At 36.8% G+C, this 19724-nt stretch overlaps 1 protein-coding gene across 2 annotated transcripts in view; it reads right to left on the reverse strand.

The window, feature by feature from the left end:
* The window catches only part of STK3 (serine/threonine kinase 3), a 321860-nt gene that overhangs the window by 233721 nt on the left and 68415 nt on the right, over positions 1 to 19724 (reverse strand). For both annotated transcript variants that reach the window (XM_030862978.2, XM_060287133.2), the window contains one exon: positions 13646 to 13760. In XM_030862978.2, the coding sequence (XP_030718838.1) occupies positions 13646 to 13760 (115 nt within the window). The remainder of the gene's footprint in view (positions 1 to 13645; positions 13761 to 19724) is intronic.

Here is a 19724-nt window from a genome sequence, read left to right on the forward strand (position 1 = left end):
TATAGGAGCACTCCAGGACAGCAGGTGATTAATCAGAACCAGTACTCTTTTTTTTTTTTTTTTGCGGTACGCGAACCTCTCACTGTTGTGGCCTCTCCCGTTGCAGAGCACAGGCTCCGGACGCGCAGGCTCAGTGGCCACAGCTCACGGGCCCAGCCACTCCGCGGCATGTGGGATCTTCCCAGACTGGGGCATGAACCCGTGTTCCCTGCATCGGCAGGCGGACTCTCAACCACTGCGCCACCAGGGAAGCCCAGAACCAGTACTCTTAAAATAAAATCCAAACCATATACTTTAACCCTCAAGGTCTTGAACGATACAGTTCTTGCAGCCTTGACAATCTCACCACAGCACTCTCCCCATACAAGGAAGTCTTCACAGAGGAGGTGACTTTTGAGCTGACTCTTGAAGAATGAACAAAGTTTGTCAGGAGACAAAAGAGGGAATGGAATACTAGGTATGTGTAAAGGGAATGGGCACACAAATAAACGAAATCCAGTACCAGTTCTTTGTGTCTGACTGTAACATGTATAGGAAAACAGTGCAGAATGCAAAGGTAGGTTAGGGGTCAGTTCTGCTTTACGTGCCTACACATTTTTAAATGGAAAGATGGTATGATTGTACCTCAACTTTTAAGAAGGAAACTGTGACAGTAGACTCTCAGCCAAAGACTAAAAGTAGGTAAGCTAGTGTGGAGAATGTAATAATAAAATCATTTACAGCAGTAGTAGTAGTAGCAGCAGCAGCAACTGCAGTAATAGCTAATAGGTATGTAAACTTGCTTAAAATCCCAATGGATTTTTTAGTCAAAATTTCTAATTTTGAGATGAAGTGATGTCAAAGCATGCAGTTAAGCAGGAAGGCACTGAAAGCAAAATCCAAAATTCTTTCTTTCATAATTCAAACTGAAACTGCCTAAGCACTAAAAAATAACATAGGGCTTAGGTAGCACCTCTCAACCAAAACAAAACAAAACAAAAAAAAGAAAGGAATTGTCATTAAAAATGAACATGCCCTCTAACCCAGTAATTCCATTTTTCAGGTATCCAATGGCCGTCACAACACAGGTATACCAATAAATACCTACGAAAGTTTCCTGCAGCTTTGATTACAACAACAACAAAAATTGGTCAGTTGGAACTCATTTTATCCAAAGTACTGAAAAAAATACATTCTGTTGTATACACACAGACCTATATGTACTGGTATGGGAAGATCTCTGAGATACATCAGAAGTTTAAAAAAAAAAAAGGCAAGGTATAGAACACCACATATGCAGTATAAATCCCTTGTTTAAAACAAAATATGCATACGTATGTGCCGAAAGAAGCCACAAGAAACTAACTGACATCTCCTCCAGGAAGTAAAACTAAGGGCTGAGTAAGGAGACGCTAAGTTCCTCTTCTGTACTATTTGAAAGTTTTACAATGTGCTCATATTACTTTTTTTCCCCTTAATTTATATAATTAAAATGGGAGGAGTTTACACATTCTAAAAGTTTAAAGAATTATGCAATACTGTTTTAAAAGATCTCCATCTAAAACTGTTAAAATTAGAGATTTGCTACCTAAGGAGCTGAATTTCCATTTTCTGGAAAATTAACTTACATACATTTCTTGACTTCCTAAGATTAAATAATATTTCACTGTATAAGACAACAATCTTTTAATATGTTTTTCTAATACTAGAGAATATCCACTATTTCAACAAATATCATAAAATTCTTAAATCACTAATAATTAAAATCTAAATCCCATCTTTTTAAGTTTTTGCCTTAATAGTAATAAAATACAATTTACATTTGTATAGAACTTTATAGGTTACAAAATGCTCTGACACTCATCATCTTTGTTCCTCACAAGAAAACACTGAGGTAGATAAGGCAAGTAATATGATATCAGATCCATTTTAGGATTAGGCCATCTGAAGTTTAAAGGAGTTACACAACGTACCAGGGTCACAGAGCTAACACATAACAACCCAGGAACTGATGTTTAGTTTTCTGATTCCACATCCACGAGTCCTTCCACTAAACCACATCATTCCATATAACCACTGTCACAGTGCGCTATGGGTCAGGCTTATGACAGGGAGGGAGGGCTCATCGTAGATCTGGCAGTGACGGGCAGTCTGCCAGGAGAGGAATGTACGATATAAAAATAAAGTGCACGAAGGTGGGCCTGACTTATGAAAGGGAAATAGAACTGGGAGAAATGCCAAGAAATATAGCAACTAAGGTGAAGACTGGGCAGCTTACCAATAAGGGAAGCCAAGGAAATACTTTTGTAAGTTTAATTTACTTAGTTAAGGTAGAAGAGAAAGTCTATTGGAGGGACTATTTTGCAATGTGGAAAGATCATAAAGAAAAGTGTTTATAATCCAATCAAAAGATTTAGAAAAGATGTAATGGAGCGTGATGCATATGATGTATTTAATCAGAGATTAAGATGGGGCACATGATTGCTATGAAAAATTCTAAGGGTCTAATCCTACAGTGCATGGTCATGTTAATGCTGTGGCTTGGAACTTTAAGAGGCATGTGTGAAATACACTTAGAACTGAATCTCACTGTATGGGAGACACCAAATAAGGAGCAAGAATTACTTTCCATACAAAAGGACTCACTCTCCAAAGATTCTAGTATAGTACTGAACAGCAGTACCTGTTCAGGTTGAGAAAATCCTTATAAGAGAAGGGGCCATGGACACCACAACTAAAAACAGGGTTAGGCCACCATTGTCTAAATGAAACCATGGATCTGTAATCCTGAAAAGCAGACTTTCCAGAATTCTTACAGCAAACACTTACTGCTGACACAGAGGAGCAGGCTCCTTGAGATACAGCCCTTACTGTATCTTACTGTGACAAAAGGGAGAAAAGGTTGAGGTCCCCACAGTTTTAACTGCCACTGTTAACAGATACCTCTTCTAACACCGAACGTTCATTTTGGGAGTTATTTTAGAGGGTTTTGTATGCACGCGCGTGCGTGTGTTTTATTCTTGATATATCTTGTTTTGATTTTAGGTTTGGTAAATACACAGATATACCTGTTATTTTGGGCCATTCGAACACCCATTCACCCTTCTCCTCCTAACATACCCTCATTTCCCTTTAGGGAATCACTACTTCCCCATCCTCAGGCCATGAATTCTAGCAGTCAGCTCCATCCTAGCTCCAGGTTAGACACATGTCCTAGAGCTAATCCAGTTACCCCATCACATTCCAATGGCCACAGAAAAAGGTACATGACCCATTCAGAAGCAGTGAGGTACAACACTGCTGGGTTTCAACTAGAAAGGTATAATCCAGGTAGCTGCTAGCAGCCATCTTGTCACTATAAGGTAAGAGTCTGAGAGTGGAGTCAATACAGAAGTATCAGGACAAAGAGACGAATCCAAGTAATTCCTTTCACCTTGAATCAAACCATGCATGAAACTAGCTCTGCAAAGATTTTTTGTTATGTGAGCAAATAAATTCCCTTCTTGGCTCAAGCCAGTTTAGGATGAGTTTTCTGTAATTTATAACCAAGAGTTGAAACTGATGTAGTAAATTTCAAGTAGATACCAAAAAGCGGGAGGTTCCTGGAAAAGAGGTCTGTATAAAGCACAAACTGGTGACCAACTCTAGAACTGCTAGAGGTTATTCCAAATATTTAACAGCATGAGATCTCTAAAGCTGATTTCTATTTTCTGCCTCCAAACAAAAGGGTTACAATAATAAGGGGTGGGAAAAGCAGAATAAACATGTCTTTTAAAAGGAACATGAATGCTTTTTTAAAGTCCTCTTTTTGCCTTCTTTTTCCTAGTACCACCTGCCCCGGCCAATAAATGTTTACTCCATTATATTAAAACTGCATTTAGATATCTAATTTTACAGAACTCCTCAAATGTTTCAGTATTCATTAGTTTTTATGACATACATGATACAATCAACACACGATGGTGACCAAAACCCCTTGCTAAAAATCAATGGTTTAGAGAAACTGGAGGAGTTAAGTAGCAATTTCTGAAATACCTAAATCTCAAAAGTAATACTTAAGCTTACATGCAAGGCTTTATCTGAACATCCATCAAGCTTCAGACTCCAACTGCTTTACAATCAAAATTTCTCTCCCTCTTACTCCTTCTTTCTTGGGAAAAACAATACATACATTTAATGGGGCCCTTAGGTATTCAACATGAGGAAAACACTGGAAAAAACAACAGAGCAACTCAAGTAACTCCCTTCCACCCCTCACCACTCTATCTCATCCCACCCAAAAACAGGAAGGTTGAGGATATAAAATAGTCAAGGTTTTAAACAATAAAAAATTTATGGGACTCTTCTAGAAAAACAAAAATCTGCTCAACACAAAGTACATACATTAGAAAACATAACTAGAATATTTTAGCCATTATTATATACCAAAGGGCAGAGAAGGGTTTTCTTTCATGAAATCTGGATTGCAGATGTCTGGCAAAAAAAAAAAAAATTAATAATCTATCACAAAGTCCGACAACTAGTGATTCAAAATGAAAGCTTTCACTACTTACACCATATGTAAATATACATATACACAAGCTGCTTATAATCCCTTGATCTGAAGAGAAAGAGAACTGATACTCTACTGTGAAAATGGTCAGTGGGCAGACATTTTAAAATCCTTTCCCACATGAAAAGATTCCTGAAAAAGAGATCAGAAGACAACAGAAAAGCACTCAATATATGTGGAGTTATAAAGCCCGTATGAACTAGTATCTATTACACAAAGAGGGAACATGCAACAAGGTGATTAGGAAAGTCAAACATGAATTAGTCCAATAACACAGAGGCAAATATAAACCCTAAAAAGCACTTTATGGAATAGAAATCCACACATATCAAAAAGATGTCTATTATTAACGATTAAATAATATCAAACTTTGAAGCTCCAAATAAATCTTAAATCAGTAAGAAACTGGTATGCCTTCACTAAGGGAAAAAAATACCTGTCTGAAGTAGTACATAATTAACATCAAGGCAGAATATATATTTTTAAAATACAACAAATCAAACATTTACCAAAAAGACTATTATGTACAAGGCATTAATTCTAAGGGCACTAAAATAAAATATCTTAGTATATTCTGAATAGCACTGCCTGATTCTATTAAAGAAACTCTCACTGTACCTAAAAATGTAAGCTCTATCTCACAGAGCTTACACACCTCCCTCATTAACAATGATAATTCAGGGTACCAATGGTGAATGTTAGGATTCTGTCCTTGGTTCCATAGTCCTCTGTATTATTCCACCCAAACACATTATCTGATAATGTACACAATGCAAAGACACTCCCATCTATGTAAGTGAGAAGATAGGACGATGATGACGATAACAATGCAAATACATATAGGGCTTCTTTTGTACCAGGTGCTGTTCCTAGCACTTTACATATGTACAATCTTCAGAACAACTCGATGAAGCAGGGTAGTCTTCTTATCCCATTTAGCAAATGAAGAAAACGAGTCACAGAAAAGTTAAGAAACTTGCCCAAGTTCACACAACTAGTACGTAGCAGAGCCAGAATTCAAGACATTCTGGGCTCCAGACTCTATGCTTTTAACTTCTACAGTTCAATTCTAGCAGTCAGCTATAATTTCAACCCTTTCTTTCCCTCTAATCTACTTTACCACTCTATGATTCAGTTTCTCATCTGGAAAATGGGTCAATAATTGTTCTTACCTCACATAGTTGTTCAGTCCTTACATGAGGATTAAATGCAATAATCTATATAATGTGCTTGGCACATACCAGTACTACAGTAATAGCTATTACAATATCTATCAAACGTCTGTCACTGGAGTTGAGAATCACTGCTATAAAACTAACAAAAAAAAAACTAACAATCGGTAAGAATTTACCAAGAATGGTCTCAATGTGTCCTTCACAGTTCTAAAGTGATACCTGAATAAACCTGACTTTCCCAATTATTTCCATTATAAAATAACAAGTCCACCACAAGCCTTCAGGTAAATAAATATACATAACTTAGGAACTGCTCTCTTCAGTCTGGAACTTTCTCTCCATTATTTTGTATTCCCTCAATGCCCCCTCCCCTGCTCCCACCCAATCACAGAATATATCAATATTTCATCCTGGGAAAAGCAGACAATAATTTCTCGTATATAACAAAATGGACATTTATTGTGTTTTAAGACACAAACTTTAAGTTAGTATTTTAATGTCGTTTCCACCTGCACAGCTGGGTACCCTGAAAGGTTTCAACCAGAATGCTACTCTCAGAGTCTGCCTTCACCAAAGAGCTACAAAACTATGGAGACTCAAAGAACAGTAGCAATTCTCTAGACCCAGGTCTAGTGCTCATCAACATTTAAGTTTGCTCCTAATTTTCTGTTGTGACAACACTCTGGAACATTTCTCACTAACCAATTGTGCTAGGGTTTCTGTAAGGTACAGACAGAAGAGGAGAATAAGGTACAGATGGAAAAGGAGAATCATTGGATGGATCCTAGGGTGCTTATACATTCAACTTTACAATAGATTATCAAACTGTACTCCTCAAAGTAGCTGTGCTAATTTAAACACCTAAGAGTATAAAAGTATGTATAGGGAGGTAGGTGGGATGGGAAAGAGGAGATATCATTGATTCAGGTTCAAAAACTAACCTGAATTTGTAGTTAATTTGTTTAATTTGTCTTTCCTCCTTCTAAAATACAACTAAACTGATAGAAAAAAATTTTTTAATAAAAGAATCAGGGCTTCCCTGATGGCGCAGTGGCTAAGAATCCGCCTGCCAATGCAGGGGACATGGGTTCGAGCCCTGGTCCGGAAAGATCCCACATGCCGAGGAGCAACTAAGCCCGTGCGTCACAACTACTGAGCCTGCGCTCTAGAGCCTGCGAGCCACAACTACTGAGCCTGTGTGCCACAACTACTGAAGCCCGCACGCCTAGAGACCGTGCTCTGCAACAAGAGAAGCCACTGCAATGAGAAGCCCGCGCGCCGCAACAGAGTAGCCCCCGCTCACCGCAACTAGAGAAAGCCCGTGTGCAGCAACAAAGACCCAATGCAGCCAAAAATAAATAAAAATAAATTAATTTTAAAAATAAAGAATCAGCACAGGAGAGTATAATAAATTTGGAAGTATTTCTATGAAGAGTCACAGGCAAGAGCAGGCAAAGAAGGGGTCTGCAACACAAGGAGTGATTACCAAGTAAACACCAAAGGGGCTCCAAGTTAGAATCATTGTGTAGGGAGGGCAGGAGCGAAAGCGGAATGGAAAAGGTAGGTTAGCTTTCCCATGGAAGCTGAAAAGAAGAAAACAGAACAACACTTGGCTCCTCATCCCTACTCTATACATACAGATTACATGCAGTCTGGCATTTATCCCCAGGCCCCAAAAAAGGCAAGGGAGGGGAATGGCTAACAAACTGAACGAACCGCCTCTGTGGGCACTTGCCCCTAAAGCCAGCTCCCAGCCAGTTCATCCTAACATTATACCTGCCAGGCAAAAAGCATCGTCCCAATGCTTCTGATGAGAGCTAGTCAGCCTTTCTGGTGGTCAGCCTGCCATGGGCAACACCAGGATCAAGCAACTGAAATAATAACCCCGGTGGAAATAAAGATGATTCAGAAAACAGAAAATAATTTTTTCAAAACTTATTTTTCTTAGAGTGATTAGAAAAGATTTTGCATCCACGCCTCAAGCATCAAGATGTTATGAAAAAGGACTAATCAAAAACATAGGAGTTCTTGTAAATTAAAATATAACTGCTGAAATAAAAAGTTCAGTTAGAAGAGTCAGAAAATAAAGTAGAAAAAAACTCACCCCCTACCCCACCGCCAAAAAGGAGACAGAAAATCTAGGAGGGAAAAAAAGAATAAAATTCAGGAGATTTCACCATCCAATGAATACCACAGAGGGGGAAACTATTGAAGAAATTTTTCCAAAGCTGAAGAAGACACAAGTGTTTATTTGAAAGGAACTACTGAGTGCTGAGCATAACTAATAAAAAGGACTCACACTCAGGCACATCCTCGTGAAATATCTTGTTCCTTATGCAACATCAGAAACATGAGAATACAGAAAAAAGTCTAAGAAGTTCTGGGGCAGGGGGAGACCTACAAATAAATAAGTCTCTGATAGGCATTAGCTATGTATAACATTAGCAATACTGGCTGCTAGAAGAAAATGGAGGGAAGCTACCACATCTCTGAGAGAAACTTACTTTCAATGTAAATTCTACATAGGCTACTATCAACCAGGTATGAAAACAAAATAAAGGCATTTTCAGATATGCAAGGATTCAAATAGTTGACCTCTTAACTCTTACACCTTGAAGAAGATAGTTGAGGAAGAATATGAAACAAGAGTGAAAAACCAAGGAAATAGGAAATATACAAGAAAATGGTGGCACTAACCCAGGAGTCCAGTGAAAAGAAATTCCAAGGATGCAGCTCTATAGCAGACCTAAAAAGCAATGAGTCCACATTAGAACAAGAAATCAGGAAGCTCCAAAGAATGTCTTCTCAAAGAAGAATCACATAAATTCCAGGAAATAGATAAAATGAGTAAGAAGCTAGAAGACATTAGTGAAGTGATAAAGATGGCATATGCTGCTTCTTTCAACATGAAAAAAACAAAGGAAAAACAAAGGAAAAACAAAAAATTATGGTGCTAAGATCATGATCCTAACATAGATCCATCAAACTAATATATGACAATGATTTTGAGCAATTAAGTGTGAGAAAAGTAAATCCATTTAAACCAGATACTGGGAACATTTTCCTTCAGGTGATCTAGGAGTATGACACTGGACTTTTAAAGACGGAAATATAATTTTAGCATATCATCGTTTTCCCTCCCAAGATGTCCTTTGCCCTCTCTTCTCTGAGTCATTCATTCATTCATTCATTCATGCATACAACAAATATTTACCCAGCATCCTGCATGTCAGGCACTGACCAAGGAGCAGAGATAGATCAGTGAACAAAGAAGGCAAAACCATGCTCTTGTGGAGCCTGATTCTAATGACAGATGACTCCTCCTCTTCCAAGATCATGCTAAAGGTTCTCTCTCCTATGAAGCTTTCACTGAACTTCCATGTTAGGCTAAGTGCTTCTCCTTTACTGCCCCTAAAGAACTCTAACTCTTTATAGAATCAAATTTAGCTTTGTACGTATGTATTACCTCAACTAGTCTGCAAACAATGCAACAACAGCAACATTTATTAGAGTTATTTGTACCTCAAATGCATAGCACCAGGCCTAGATCAATAAATGTGTTTTGAACCTTTCTGTTCAACCAAAATGTAAATAAAACTGCCAAGTAAAATGTAAAGCACTGTACAAATGTTACTTATTATTTAACAGATGAGGAAGCTGAAGTCACCAGATTATAAAACTAGTTTGTGGAAGAGCCAAAACTAAAATCCACAGTGCTAGGCTGAATTAAAATAAATGGTCTAATCAGAAAATGGGCCAAAGTGGGAGAGACAAACCTTAGGCGTTTTCTTAGAACATTTCCAAATACACAATAAACGTCTAAGACATGGATTCTATTTCTTCCATATGTCAAGGCACAGCTTAAGAATTATGTAAAGATCATTTTGAAAGCCTGTAATCAAAAATATAATCTATCTTTAAAAAGCTTCAATTTCACAGAGTTGTCTATTTTTACTTTGCAGTATATACTTGAAATGCATAAGTGTTTAGAAGTTAAATGGCATTTAACATAAAATATATTGGTTTTTAAAATATGTCCTCACAAGGAAACCTTCAAGCACACTTTTTATGGCCTTTCTTTGGTATATGTGATCATATCTGTTCAATAACCCACAACATTAATACTGAATAGTAGTAGCCATGCAAATTACAATTTATCTACAAAAATATAACACTGAATAGATGAGTAAGATTGTTTATATTCACAGAATAAGCAGCCAAGGAATTGATCCTGTTTCAGTTCAACAAACATTTATCAAAGGTTGCTAGATGCCAGTAGCTATTCCAGGCACTTGTAATATTTCCAAGATGAATATATAAAAATTTCTGCCCTTGAGTGGCTTATAGTAGGGGAAAGCAACTGCAATTACTCTTCTCCTAAAGACTAAAAGCTAACTAATAATTAAATGTGATTTCCAAGTACAGGATACCACAGTAAGGTTATCTACACATAGGTTTCACCAAGCTCAAAAGATGTTTTAAATACTGTAAAAAAAAAAAAAAAAAAATACATGATACCAGGACATGAGCTGTGTTTGTGGGTTTGATCACAGAAATCAGGCATTTAACTCACATATACTTACTTATAGATCCTTCAATACTTATAAACTGAAAGATTCAATGAATACTAACCAAATAGTGATTTTTACTCTAAATGCAACCAGAAGACTCAGAGAAACTTTTATCACCCACTGGAATATAGGAGGGTTTCACCTTCATCCTAACCCTAGTACTACTACCATTAATTACCACAATTACCATTCATTATCAGCTCAACTGCCAACAATCCAATCCCAACCCTTTGCTACTCAGGCTCAGTTCCAATCACTGGGAGTTCTAGTTAACCCCCAAACTTAACTCTATGCCTTTATCTTTTCCTAGGCGTTTCCCAAAGGAAAAGCATAGGTCAGGGCATAAAACCGCTGAAAGAGATATTTTGAAATTCCTTAATATCTATGCTGACAATCAGATAACTGGCTTCTTGACTTTTAAAATGAAATGTGAAGTACTCATAAAATTACTAGCAAACTGTCAAGCAAACCTGCAAACTGGTAAGAAAAAGACCACCACCACCACCGACAACAACAAAAGGCAAAGGATAAGCACAAAAAGTAAATAAAAGAGCCAGTACACATATGACAAGATGCTCAATCTACCTAGCAGTCAAAGTATGTAAGATAATAATAACAGTAAAAATTAGAATAATAATGGCAGCTAGAATTTATTGTGCTCTTTATGTAAGAGTGAATATGCAATAAAGACTTACCTAATTCATTAATCAACCAATTACCAAATAGATAAGAAACTACCTGGGAAAACAGGGAAAGTTTCAAAGAGGAGGTGATATTTGATCTGGTCCTTCATGGATACAAATTCACTAGGCAAAGACTGGTGGGTAGGGGAAACACTCAAAGGTGGGGGAGCAGTTGAGGCAAAAGCATATACCAAAACACCAAAATACAAATCTTAGTCAGATTTTCTTCCCTGTGCCTTTAATTTTCAAAGAAATACCTGATCAAAAAACAGATAGCAATCGAACTGAAAATCCAGAAGAGTTCATCCATGAGATTTCTTTCAAAGACAAGAATAATTCTACAAAAAGTGTGTTACTTAGGTGGTTTTCCAAGAGTCATTCCTCTTAAAACAAATAAAAAATCTAAAAGAAATTGCCAACTTACAATTCTTTATCCAGCAAATGTATCGTTCAAAAATGAAGTGAGATAACATTTTCATACCAAAAAAAAAAAAAGAGAGATCTTAACACCATCATACCCATATATAAGGAAACACTAAAGAACACTGTTCAGGCAACTGAGAAATGCAGAAAAGAGTAAAGAGCAATAAAAAGTAGAAATATAAACACTGACAATATAAAATAATAATAAGAATGCCTTGTGTTGTTTAAAATGTATACAGAATTGAAAGAAACAACAAAGCATGTAACAAAAGAGCATATAAAGCCAAAAAAAAAAGTTCCCATACTCTTAGAAAAAGACTGATTGTTAGTGACCATGAAAACAATTAACTGCTGGAGTGAGTGTTAATAGATCAAGGACAACTGTTTCACTGGTCACATTTTTGAAAGCTAGCCGATCAGTAACAGCCACGCCTCTGAAATTCAAACAATCAAGATTATCACTCCATTGACCATGCCTATAAAATGATCAAATATTTACAATCTCCAGTGCTTAAAAAAAAAAAGAGGATGATACATATCCCCGTATACTGCCAACCTTCATAACAATGGTACTCTTTTTAAATAATACATAAATGAAGGAAAAGTAGCATAAGTAGCATAGAATATTCTTGAGATTTAACAGGAGCTGTTATCAAGGCAACACCCAGAGATAATACACCCACAGCTCCTGAGCCATCTCGTGCAGCTCTGGGTTCTTCTTGTATCTGGGAATCAGACCCTTCCATGCCTCCCCAAGCCCAAGGGAAACCGTCCGTGAGAATAACAATTAGACCATGCCAAATGTATGATCCCCAAACATGTTAGGTGGATTCTGTCTTCTAAAAAAGAATGCAAATGGGATAAAATATTTCCTTTGATAACTGGTGAAGGAGATTCCTGAGGATAATTATCCCACCCATATCTAGCTTTTAGAACTGCAGTATATCTTCACTGGTTTGTATTTATTAGCAACAAGAAATAAAGTACTTGGATCATATTCTTCCTCTGTACTCAAAATGGTAACTTTAGCATTTAAATAAAGAAAACAGATCTTCCATTTCACTCAGTTTTACTTCATATTCCTACTTGGTAATTTTAAATACCAAATACACTGAGTTTAGCCCTGGAACAGTTTTAAAACACTTCTCTAACTGGAGTATAATTATCTTCAATTAAAGCATTGTTCTGCCACTCAGGAGTCATCTGATTTACATAAATGTTAGTTAAGCACCATACAAATTCTAAAATATATAATTGGAATGTCACAAATCACTTAATCCATTTTGTCAAAACAGGGATTATTTTAACTTCTATCTCACTTCCTTTAAAAGAAATCCTATTTACTTTATTTTCTCTAACAGAAAAAAAAAAATTAGTAGGATAAACTTACAACGTACTTCCCCAATCAAACTTTAAAATGATTCTGGTTAACCACGAATTGACTCAAGTAGTTAAGTATTTTTCTGAATGTATTTTACTGAAACATGTCTGACTACATGTAATAAAGACATATAGTAATTGGGATACTGTTTCATGGAATTACAAATTATTTCACTGATTTATTATTCTTAGTCATTCACAGATTTTAAAAAGGTCACTTTGTCCTCATAAATTATGCAAGGAAACTAGGTGCATTGCTAGCCTAAACAATTTTGTAAACAGCTCTTTTACTGAGGGTTAAAAACATAGCCATAAAAAGTTATTATTAAAAAACAAATTTCACAAAGCTGAATTTACCAGGAAAAAAAAATTATAATCTAGCTCTATTACTTTCAAACACCCTGACAATATTTGGGAAAATAAGACAAAAATTGTTTTTCAGTTATTTTTAAGATTCAGAAACATAAAACTTCAACTGTTTACCAATCATAGGTTATAATGCAAAAAACAAGATAAAGAAATACTATGAATATTATGAACTTTAAATAAAATTCTAGCTATAACTTACTGAACTCATGTTAATAAAGAACATGCACACTGATTCCAAATGAAGAAGAGGAGTGCCATGGTAGTTTCTCGGTGACTAACCAAAAATTATCCTAATAAATAAATTAAACCATCATGACTCCCATATTTGCCATATGACAAATGGCAAATTTGTGACTTTGACTGATTCTCACACCTCATACTAGATCCCTTTACACAGAAAAACCTTTTCTTTTCTCACACTAATATTTTTCTTGTAACAAAACACTACCTAGTCAGATTCTAAACTATGAATCTTTACAAATGAGATTAGCAAAACAATTTAAAAATACTTACTGTTTTGTTTCGTAATCTAATTATGTCCGAGACAGAGCCAGCTCCACAGTACTCCATAACAATCCAGAGGTCTGTATTCTTAAAGTAACTGCCATAGTACTTTACAACATATGGGCTAAAGAAAAATACATAGACAATTAAACTCAGTTAATTCCCAAAGAAAATTATTTCTTAATCCCAATTCAAAATATTTTCAACATTTCATAATGTTCCAATAAGTAAACTTAATGAGTAAACTACTATTGTACATGGAATTGTATCTATGTAGGGTTCACCAACTGTGTATAATTAGGCTTTAATTCACGGATGAAATTTTAACAGGATTACAAACCAGAGGAGGTCCAAATGTTTTGAGTGATTCCCAAGAAAATAAAGCTTTGTTTTGGCAAAGGACATACTCTTTAACATAAGGAACAAATGAAAATATTTTCCTTTAACTAAAGCATTTTAAATATAAATCTTCTAGGGACTTCCCTGGAGGCGCAGTGGTTAAGAATCCCCCTGCCAATGCAGGGGACATGGGTTCGAGCCCTGGTCTGGGAAGATCCCACATGCCGCGGAGCAACGAAGCCCGTGTGCCACAACTACTGAGCCTGCGCTCTACAGCCTGCGAGCCACAATAACTGAGCCCACGTACCACAACTACTGAAGCCCACACGCCTAGAGCCTGTGCTCTGCAACAAGAGAAGCCACTGCAATGAGAAGCCCACGCACTGCAACGAAGAGCAGCCCCCGCTCTCTACAACTAGAGAAAAGCCCACGCGCAGCAACGAAGACCCAACGCAGCCAAAAATAAATAAATAAATAAACTTATTTAAATATATATATATATATAAATCTTCTAAAGGATTTTGCATTCAGTCAAATATTAACACTCAACTTTACATTTCAATACTTTATATTTCAATGAGGCCAAAAAAAATTTTTTTTTAATTCTCTTGTATTTTGGCCTTTAAAATCCTAGAGAAAAATAATTATAAGTTTTTTGCTTTAAATTCAGATAATTATAATTATTGACAATTTAAAATACTTCTGAGCTGAGGTTTCATGTGTTTCAGAGCAGAATAAACTATGTTGATAGCCGAGTTGTTTTTAGGAAAACTTAGAATGGGGCAAATGACCATTACAATTGATATTTATTAAGGGTATGCTATATATAGTGATGTGTAAAATATCTTGCTCAACTCAAAAAGACAGAATATCCACATTCACAGAATACATAAAAAGATGAAAAATACAAGGAAGCATAAAGTAGTACACAGCTTAAATACTACAAGAGCTCATAGGTAGAAGTGACCACGGCAGAGTCAACCTAGAGAACTTCGCAGAATCGGTGGAATTTGAATTATGGAAAAAAGGTTAAAACTTCAAGATATGGGTGTAGAAGAGAGATAAGAAGATTTGGAAAAGAGAAAGACCATGAGCAAAGGCAAGGGAAAAACCAAGAATGGCATGTTTATCATGAAAAGTGCCATCAGTGTAAGATAAATAAGACATAGGAATCAAACAAGCAAAAAAGAACAATGAAAAATGGAAAGTACTATAAAAGACCACGTAAAGAGACTACCAAAAGAAGTGATTAAGAGAGGACGGTTGGGGAAAGACTTCTCAGTAAAGCCTTTGCAATCTTAACTAAGTCTTGAAGGCAAGGGTAGAGCAGATTGGTTAGAGCTTAAGGGCTTAAACTAAAACAGGTAGCTACAGGGCTAGAATTCAATCCTGTTTTATCCCTACTGCTCCTCTTGCACAGACTTGCTTCAGTCTCCTTGTCATAGTTTTCTCCCCCATTCTAATCTATGCTCCATATAGCTGACAAGTAACTTTCCTTTAAAACAAAAGTAAAGTAGGCTAATCATATTGCTCTCCTGATTAAAAAAAAGAAAAAAAAGCTCCAATGGCTCTCCACTACCAAAGGAAAAAAAGACAGAACTGCTTCATATCACATACATGACTTTTCAAAGTCTACCTCTCTACCCACATCTCTCGTTACTCCCCATCTCACACCTTATATTTGCAGACAACACTCAACTTTGCTAGGTGTTGGGAATGGAAAGTATTATTAAGAGTTCATAAATATTCACTAAACCATTTAAAAGTGTTTGTTTACAAATGAATCTCATCTATAGAGCCAAAACTTCAACTTACGGGAAACATAAAAAAGCTTTCTTTACATACACTTCTTTGGGTTATGAGTGCCTGTGTAGAAACCTTTATAGGAAGTACTGCTCTTACACCTGGCTGTGCATCAGAATCACCTGTGGCCCAGACCACACACCTTGGACTTTCTAACTCAGCAGATGTTTTAAAACCTTTATAGGTGACTTTGATATACACCCACAGCTAAGATTAGCTCCAGAAGACAGATGACATATCCTTCAGGAAACTTCTTTAAATATTAATTTTCTTATTCAAAATTTTCAAAGGTGTTAAATTAGCAATGAGTTGAAGGTTATGTTCACTGAAAAGCACATAGAAAACGTATTTTACCTTACAATCTACACTAAGTAATCAACAATTCTAAGGGTAGGACTGGCAGCTCCTATGAAAATTAGAGATTCTAATCTGGGCAGCTACATAAAAGGGCAGCTCTAGCTCTCTTTAGGGGGTGAGTCAAGGCAACACCTTTGGGGAAAGGTAAAATTCTCTTCAAAAAATATTTTGTGGCCCATTCTAATACACAATCAAGCAAAGGTATCAAAGTCCAACAATTCTATATCATTAAAAATGGCCTCAATAATTTTAACCTAGAAAAATATTTAAGCAGATAGACCTAAACAGCCATCTTAAGGACACACACCCAAATACAGTTTCTATCAATCACTCAACATTCATTCACTGACCCGTTACTCAAGCCAAGCATTAGACCAGACAAACCAGACAGACACAATTCTGACTCTCCTCTAGCACATACCAGCAAGAGATACACAGGTATTAGAGAAGTAAATCCACAAGTAAATATAATTAATAACTGTGGTAAGAAAAGAAGGAGGAGTGCTATGAGATAAACCGGCTGAGACTTTATTTTGCATTCATCATTTCTGCAAATAAAATTGTTCCTAGCTCATATGGAAGAATGGAATAGCACACATATTCCATCGTAGCCCCTGACTTGGGAAGCACTGGCGTATATGAAAAAACTTGGAATGTAGACATGGGTGAGCTTTAACAACAAAATATCCCCCCTCCGTTGGTGGCTGTGGATTACAAATGACATTTGGAAAAGAAAGAAATGCTTAAACCCCAAAGTTTATACGTAATAATGGCCTACTACTGGTCATCCTCTGATATCTTCTGCATCAATACTTTAAAGCACTTATAACATCTTATAATTGCTTTGTCATTGACTTTTATCTGCCTCCCCTAGAAGAAAAGAAGCTCCATGAGGATAGGTGCCAATCTGCCTTGCTCTCCATTTTATCCTCAGTACCTCCCTTCTTGTATGCACAAACAAAAGGAATGAATAAGTAAACAAATTAACAGTCACAGAAAAATTAACAAAAGGGACCTAATTCAGGCCTCCCCAAAGGAATAACATTTAAACTAGAGTCAAAGGTTGGCTAGAAGTTAACCAGTTATAAAGAGCATTCAGGTACGAAGAACTGTCTGTACAAAGGCCCTGAGGAGAGAAAAAGAGCAAATCATTTTCAAGGGATCAGTATGCCTAGAATAAAGTGAGTGAAAAATGAGGTAGAACACAATGTAGCTGCAGATGGAGGCAGGAGCTGATAACGAAGGGCCTCAAAAACAAGGTAAGGAGATTGGGCTTCAACAGATATTCAAGAGAAGAATTTTAAGCAGAGGAATGACATGATCTAATTTATACTTTCAAGATTCCTCTGGCTACTGCTTCAAAGCTGGATTGTAGGAAAGCAAATATGGACACGGGTAGACCAGTTAGAAGGTTCTGTTGGTCTGTGTATGCAAGAGATTATATTAAGTGTATCTTTTTATTTTCTGTATTTGTGCTGCTTTGACATCTGGGACCTACTGACAAAGTCTCCACTGTTCCTCTCTCAGGGTTAGCTAATTCCTAGCGATAGCATCTGTGAGCGTACCTTTCACATGCAAACAAGCCAATCGGGAGTTTTATACTCTCAACTACCTCCAGGGCCACCATTTCCCAGCCTTAATCACCCCAGGGCCGTATACCAGACAACCAAGGACAGCCCCAGATCACAAAGAAATTATTTAATCTAGCCAATCCTAAACCTGTTTACTCAATTTCACCCATTCCTTCCCACAGAAACCACAATAATGGCTCTTGCCCACATTTCCCCCTCTCCCTCTGCCTCCTAACTGACCCTGGTGCTTCCCTGTATGGGTCCCCCTCTCTCACCCGCACCCTTCTCAGATCTGGAAGTATAACAAGCTATCTCCTGATATGCTGGTCTCATCATACCTGAATAATAATGAAACCTACATTTTAAAAAGCAGATCGTGGCTTGGAGTAGAAAACAAATTCAAGAGATATTTTCAAGGTACACTCAACACAATTTGATTATGATATAAACTGACAAGTTAGAAGACAGTAAAAGCAAGTCTTCTACTGTGTTTTATCCACTGTGTCTCCCTTCAACTGCACACTGAATATAAATTTAAGACTGGCAAATTAAAGATTACAATCTAAAGCCAACACTTTGAAAACTTACAAACACAGAAATAAGCAGGGAGTTCAAGACCTGGGACTTCTAAGCCAGTCCGTTTCCACTGACACAGACGTTGTTCATTCATAATTCATTCCTGTATCATATAAAAGTAATCAACAAACATTCACTGAACAACATACATAGCCTAGTGGCAGATGCTAGGGAGAAAAATTCGTAGACTTTAGCGACAAAGAATAAAAGGCAGTCCAGACAATGGGGAACCCATGAAGGAGTTTATGCAAGAAAATAATACAATTAAATAGCCTTTAAAGAGGATTATCCAGTGCAGGATTGTGAGGTGCCAAAAGGTGATAGTGTTCATACTAGCGGGCAAGTTAGCTAACCGTACAATTATTTAGATACACTAACATCTATTTTTTTAACCACACATTGATTATTAAAGGCTGGAGAGGAAGCAGGGAGAGCTTGCTTCAAAACACTAGCTCAGTGTTACTTTTAATTTTAAGCAACACAAAGTTTTAGTTCAGCCATAAGGCCTAGGAATCTTGACTAAGCCACCATATGGACTTACAGGACATATGAGAATCCAGCAATTCTATGTATTCTTGGCACAGTTAAATAGTTAAATATGACTCTGAAAATTCCAGTGGGTGGAGGGACATGGAAGACGCAAGTCAAATTACAGTATACACCAGGAAGCAAAAGTGAAACATGATGCCTCAATAACTGGGGCAAAACTCATGAGGCACAGTCTACTCCCTTCCCCTGTGCCATTCCCTTACCTTTCATTCTCCTGTCCCATTCATTCCCTTTCCCCTATTTAACACCTTCAGCCCAATAAAACTACATAGCACGTTCCTCTCTTTTTTCTTTTTTTTCTTTTTTGGCTTCCTCTCATCTCATGCCTAATGTATCATACCCTTGCCATTCCTCTGTCTCCATTTCATATCCCCTCTAAACCCTTATTCTAACGGTCTTCCTCTAGTATCACAACTCAAAATAGTAGTATAAAAAGAGAAGTGAGGAAAAAACAGAGAAACCAGAGGGAAAAAAATAGAAAAAGCACTACAAACTTCCTTATGTATTTGTACCTTATACAGACACTACTGTGGTACAAGTTATTTGGACTGAATCATTGTTTAAGCTTCTTATAGAGATTCAAATGTTAATTTTTCCTGTCTAAAAGTTAATTAACATTTTTATGTTAACTTGAATTTCATCTTAATTGAAGAAAATCGTGTATTGCTAAAGGTATCTTTAAATAGACTTTGATTTTTTATGGCAGGTTTACGTTCACAGCAAAACTGAGTGAAAGGTACAGAGCTTTCTCATATGGCCCCTGCGCCCACACGTGCACAGCCTGTCCGTGATCCACATCCCCACCAGACTGGAATGTTTGTTACAAGTGATAGATCTACACTGACACAACACTGTCACCCAATCCATACTTTACATTAGGATCCACTCTTGGT

Source organism: Globicephala melas, chromosome 17, assembly GCF_963455315.2.
Source record: "Globicephala melas chromosome 17, mGloMel1.2, whole genome shotgun sequence".
Taxonomy (NCBI): domain Eukaryota; kingdom Metazoa; phylum Chordata; class Mammalia; order Artiodactyla; family Delphinidae; genus Globicephala; species Globicephala melas.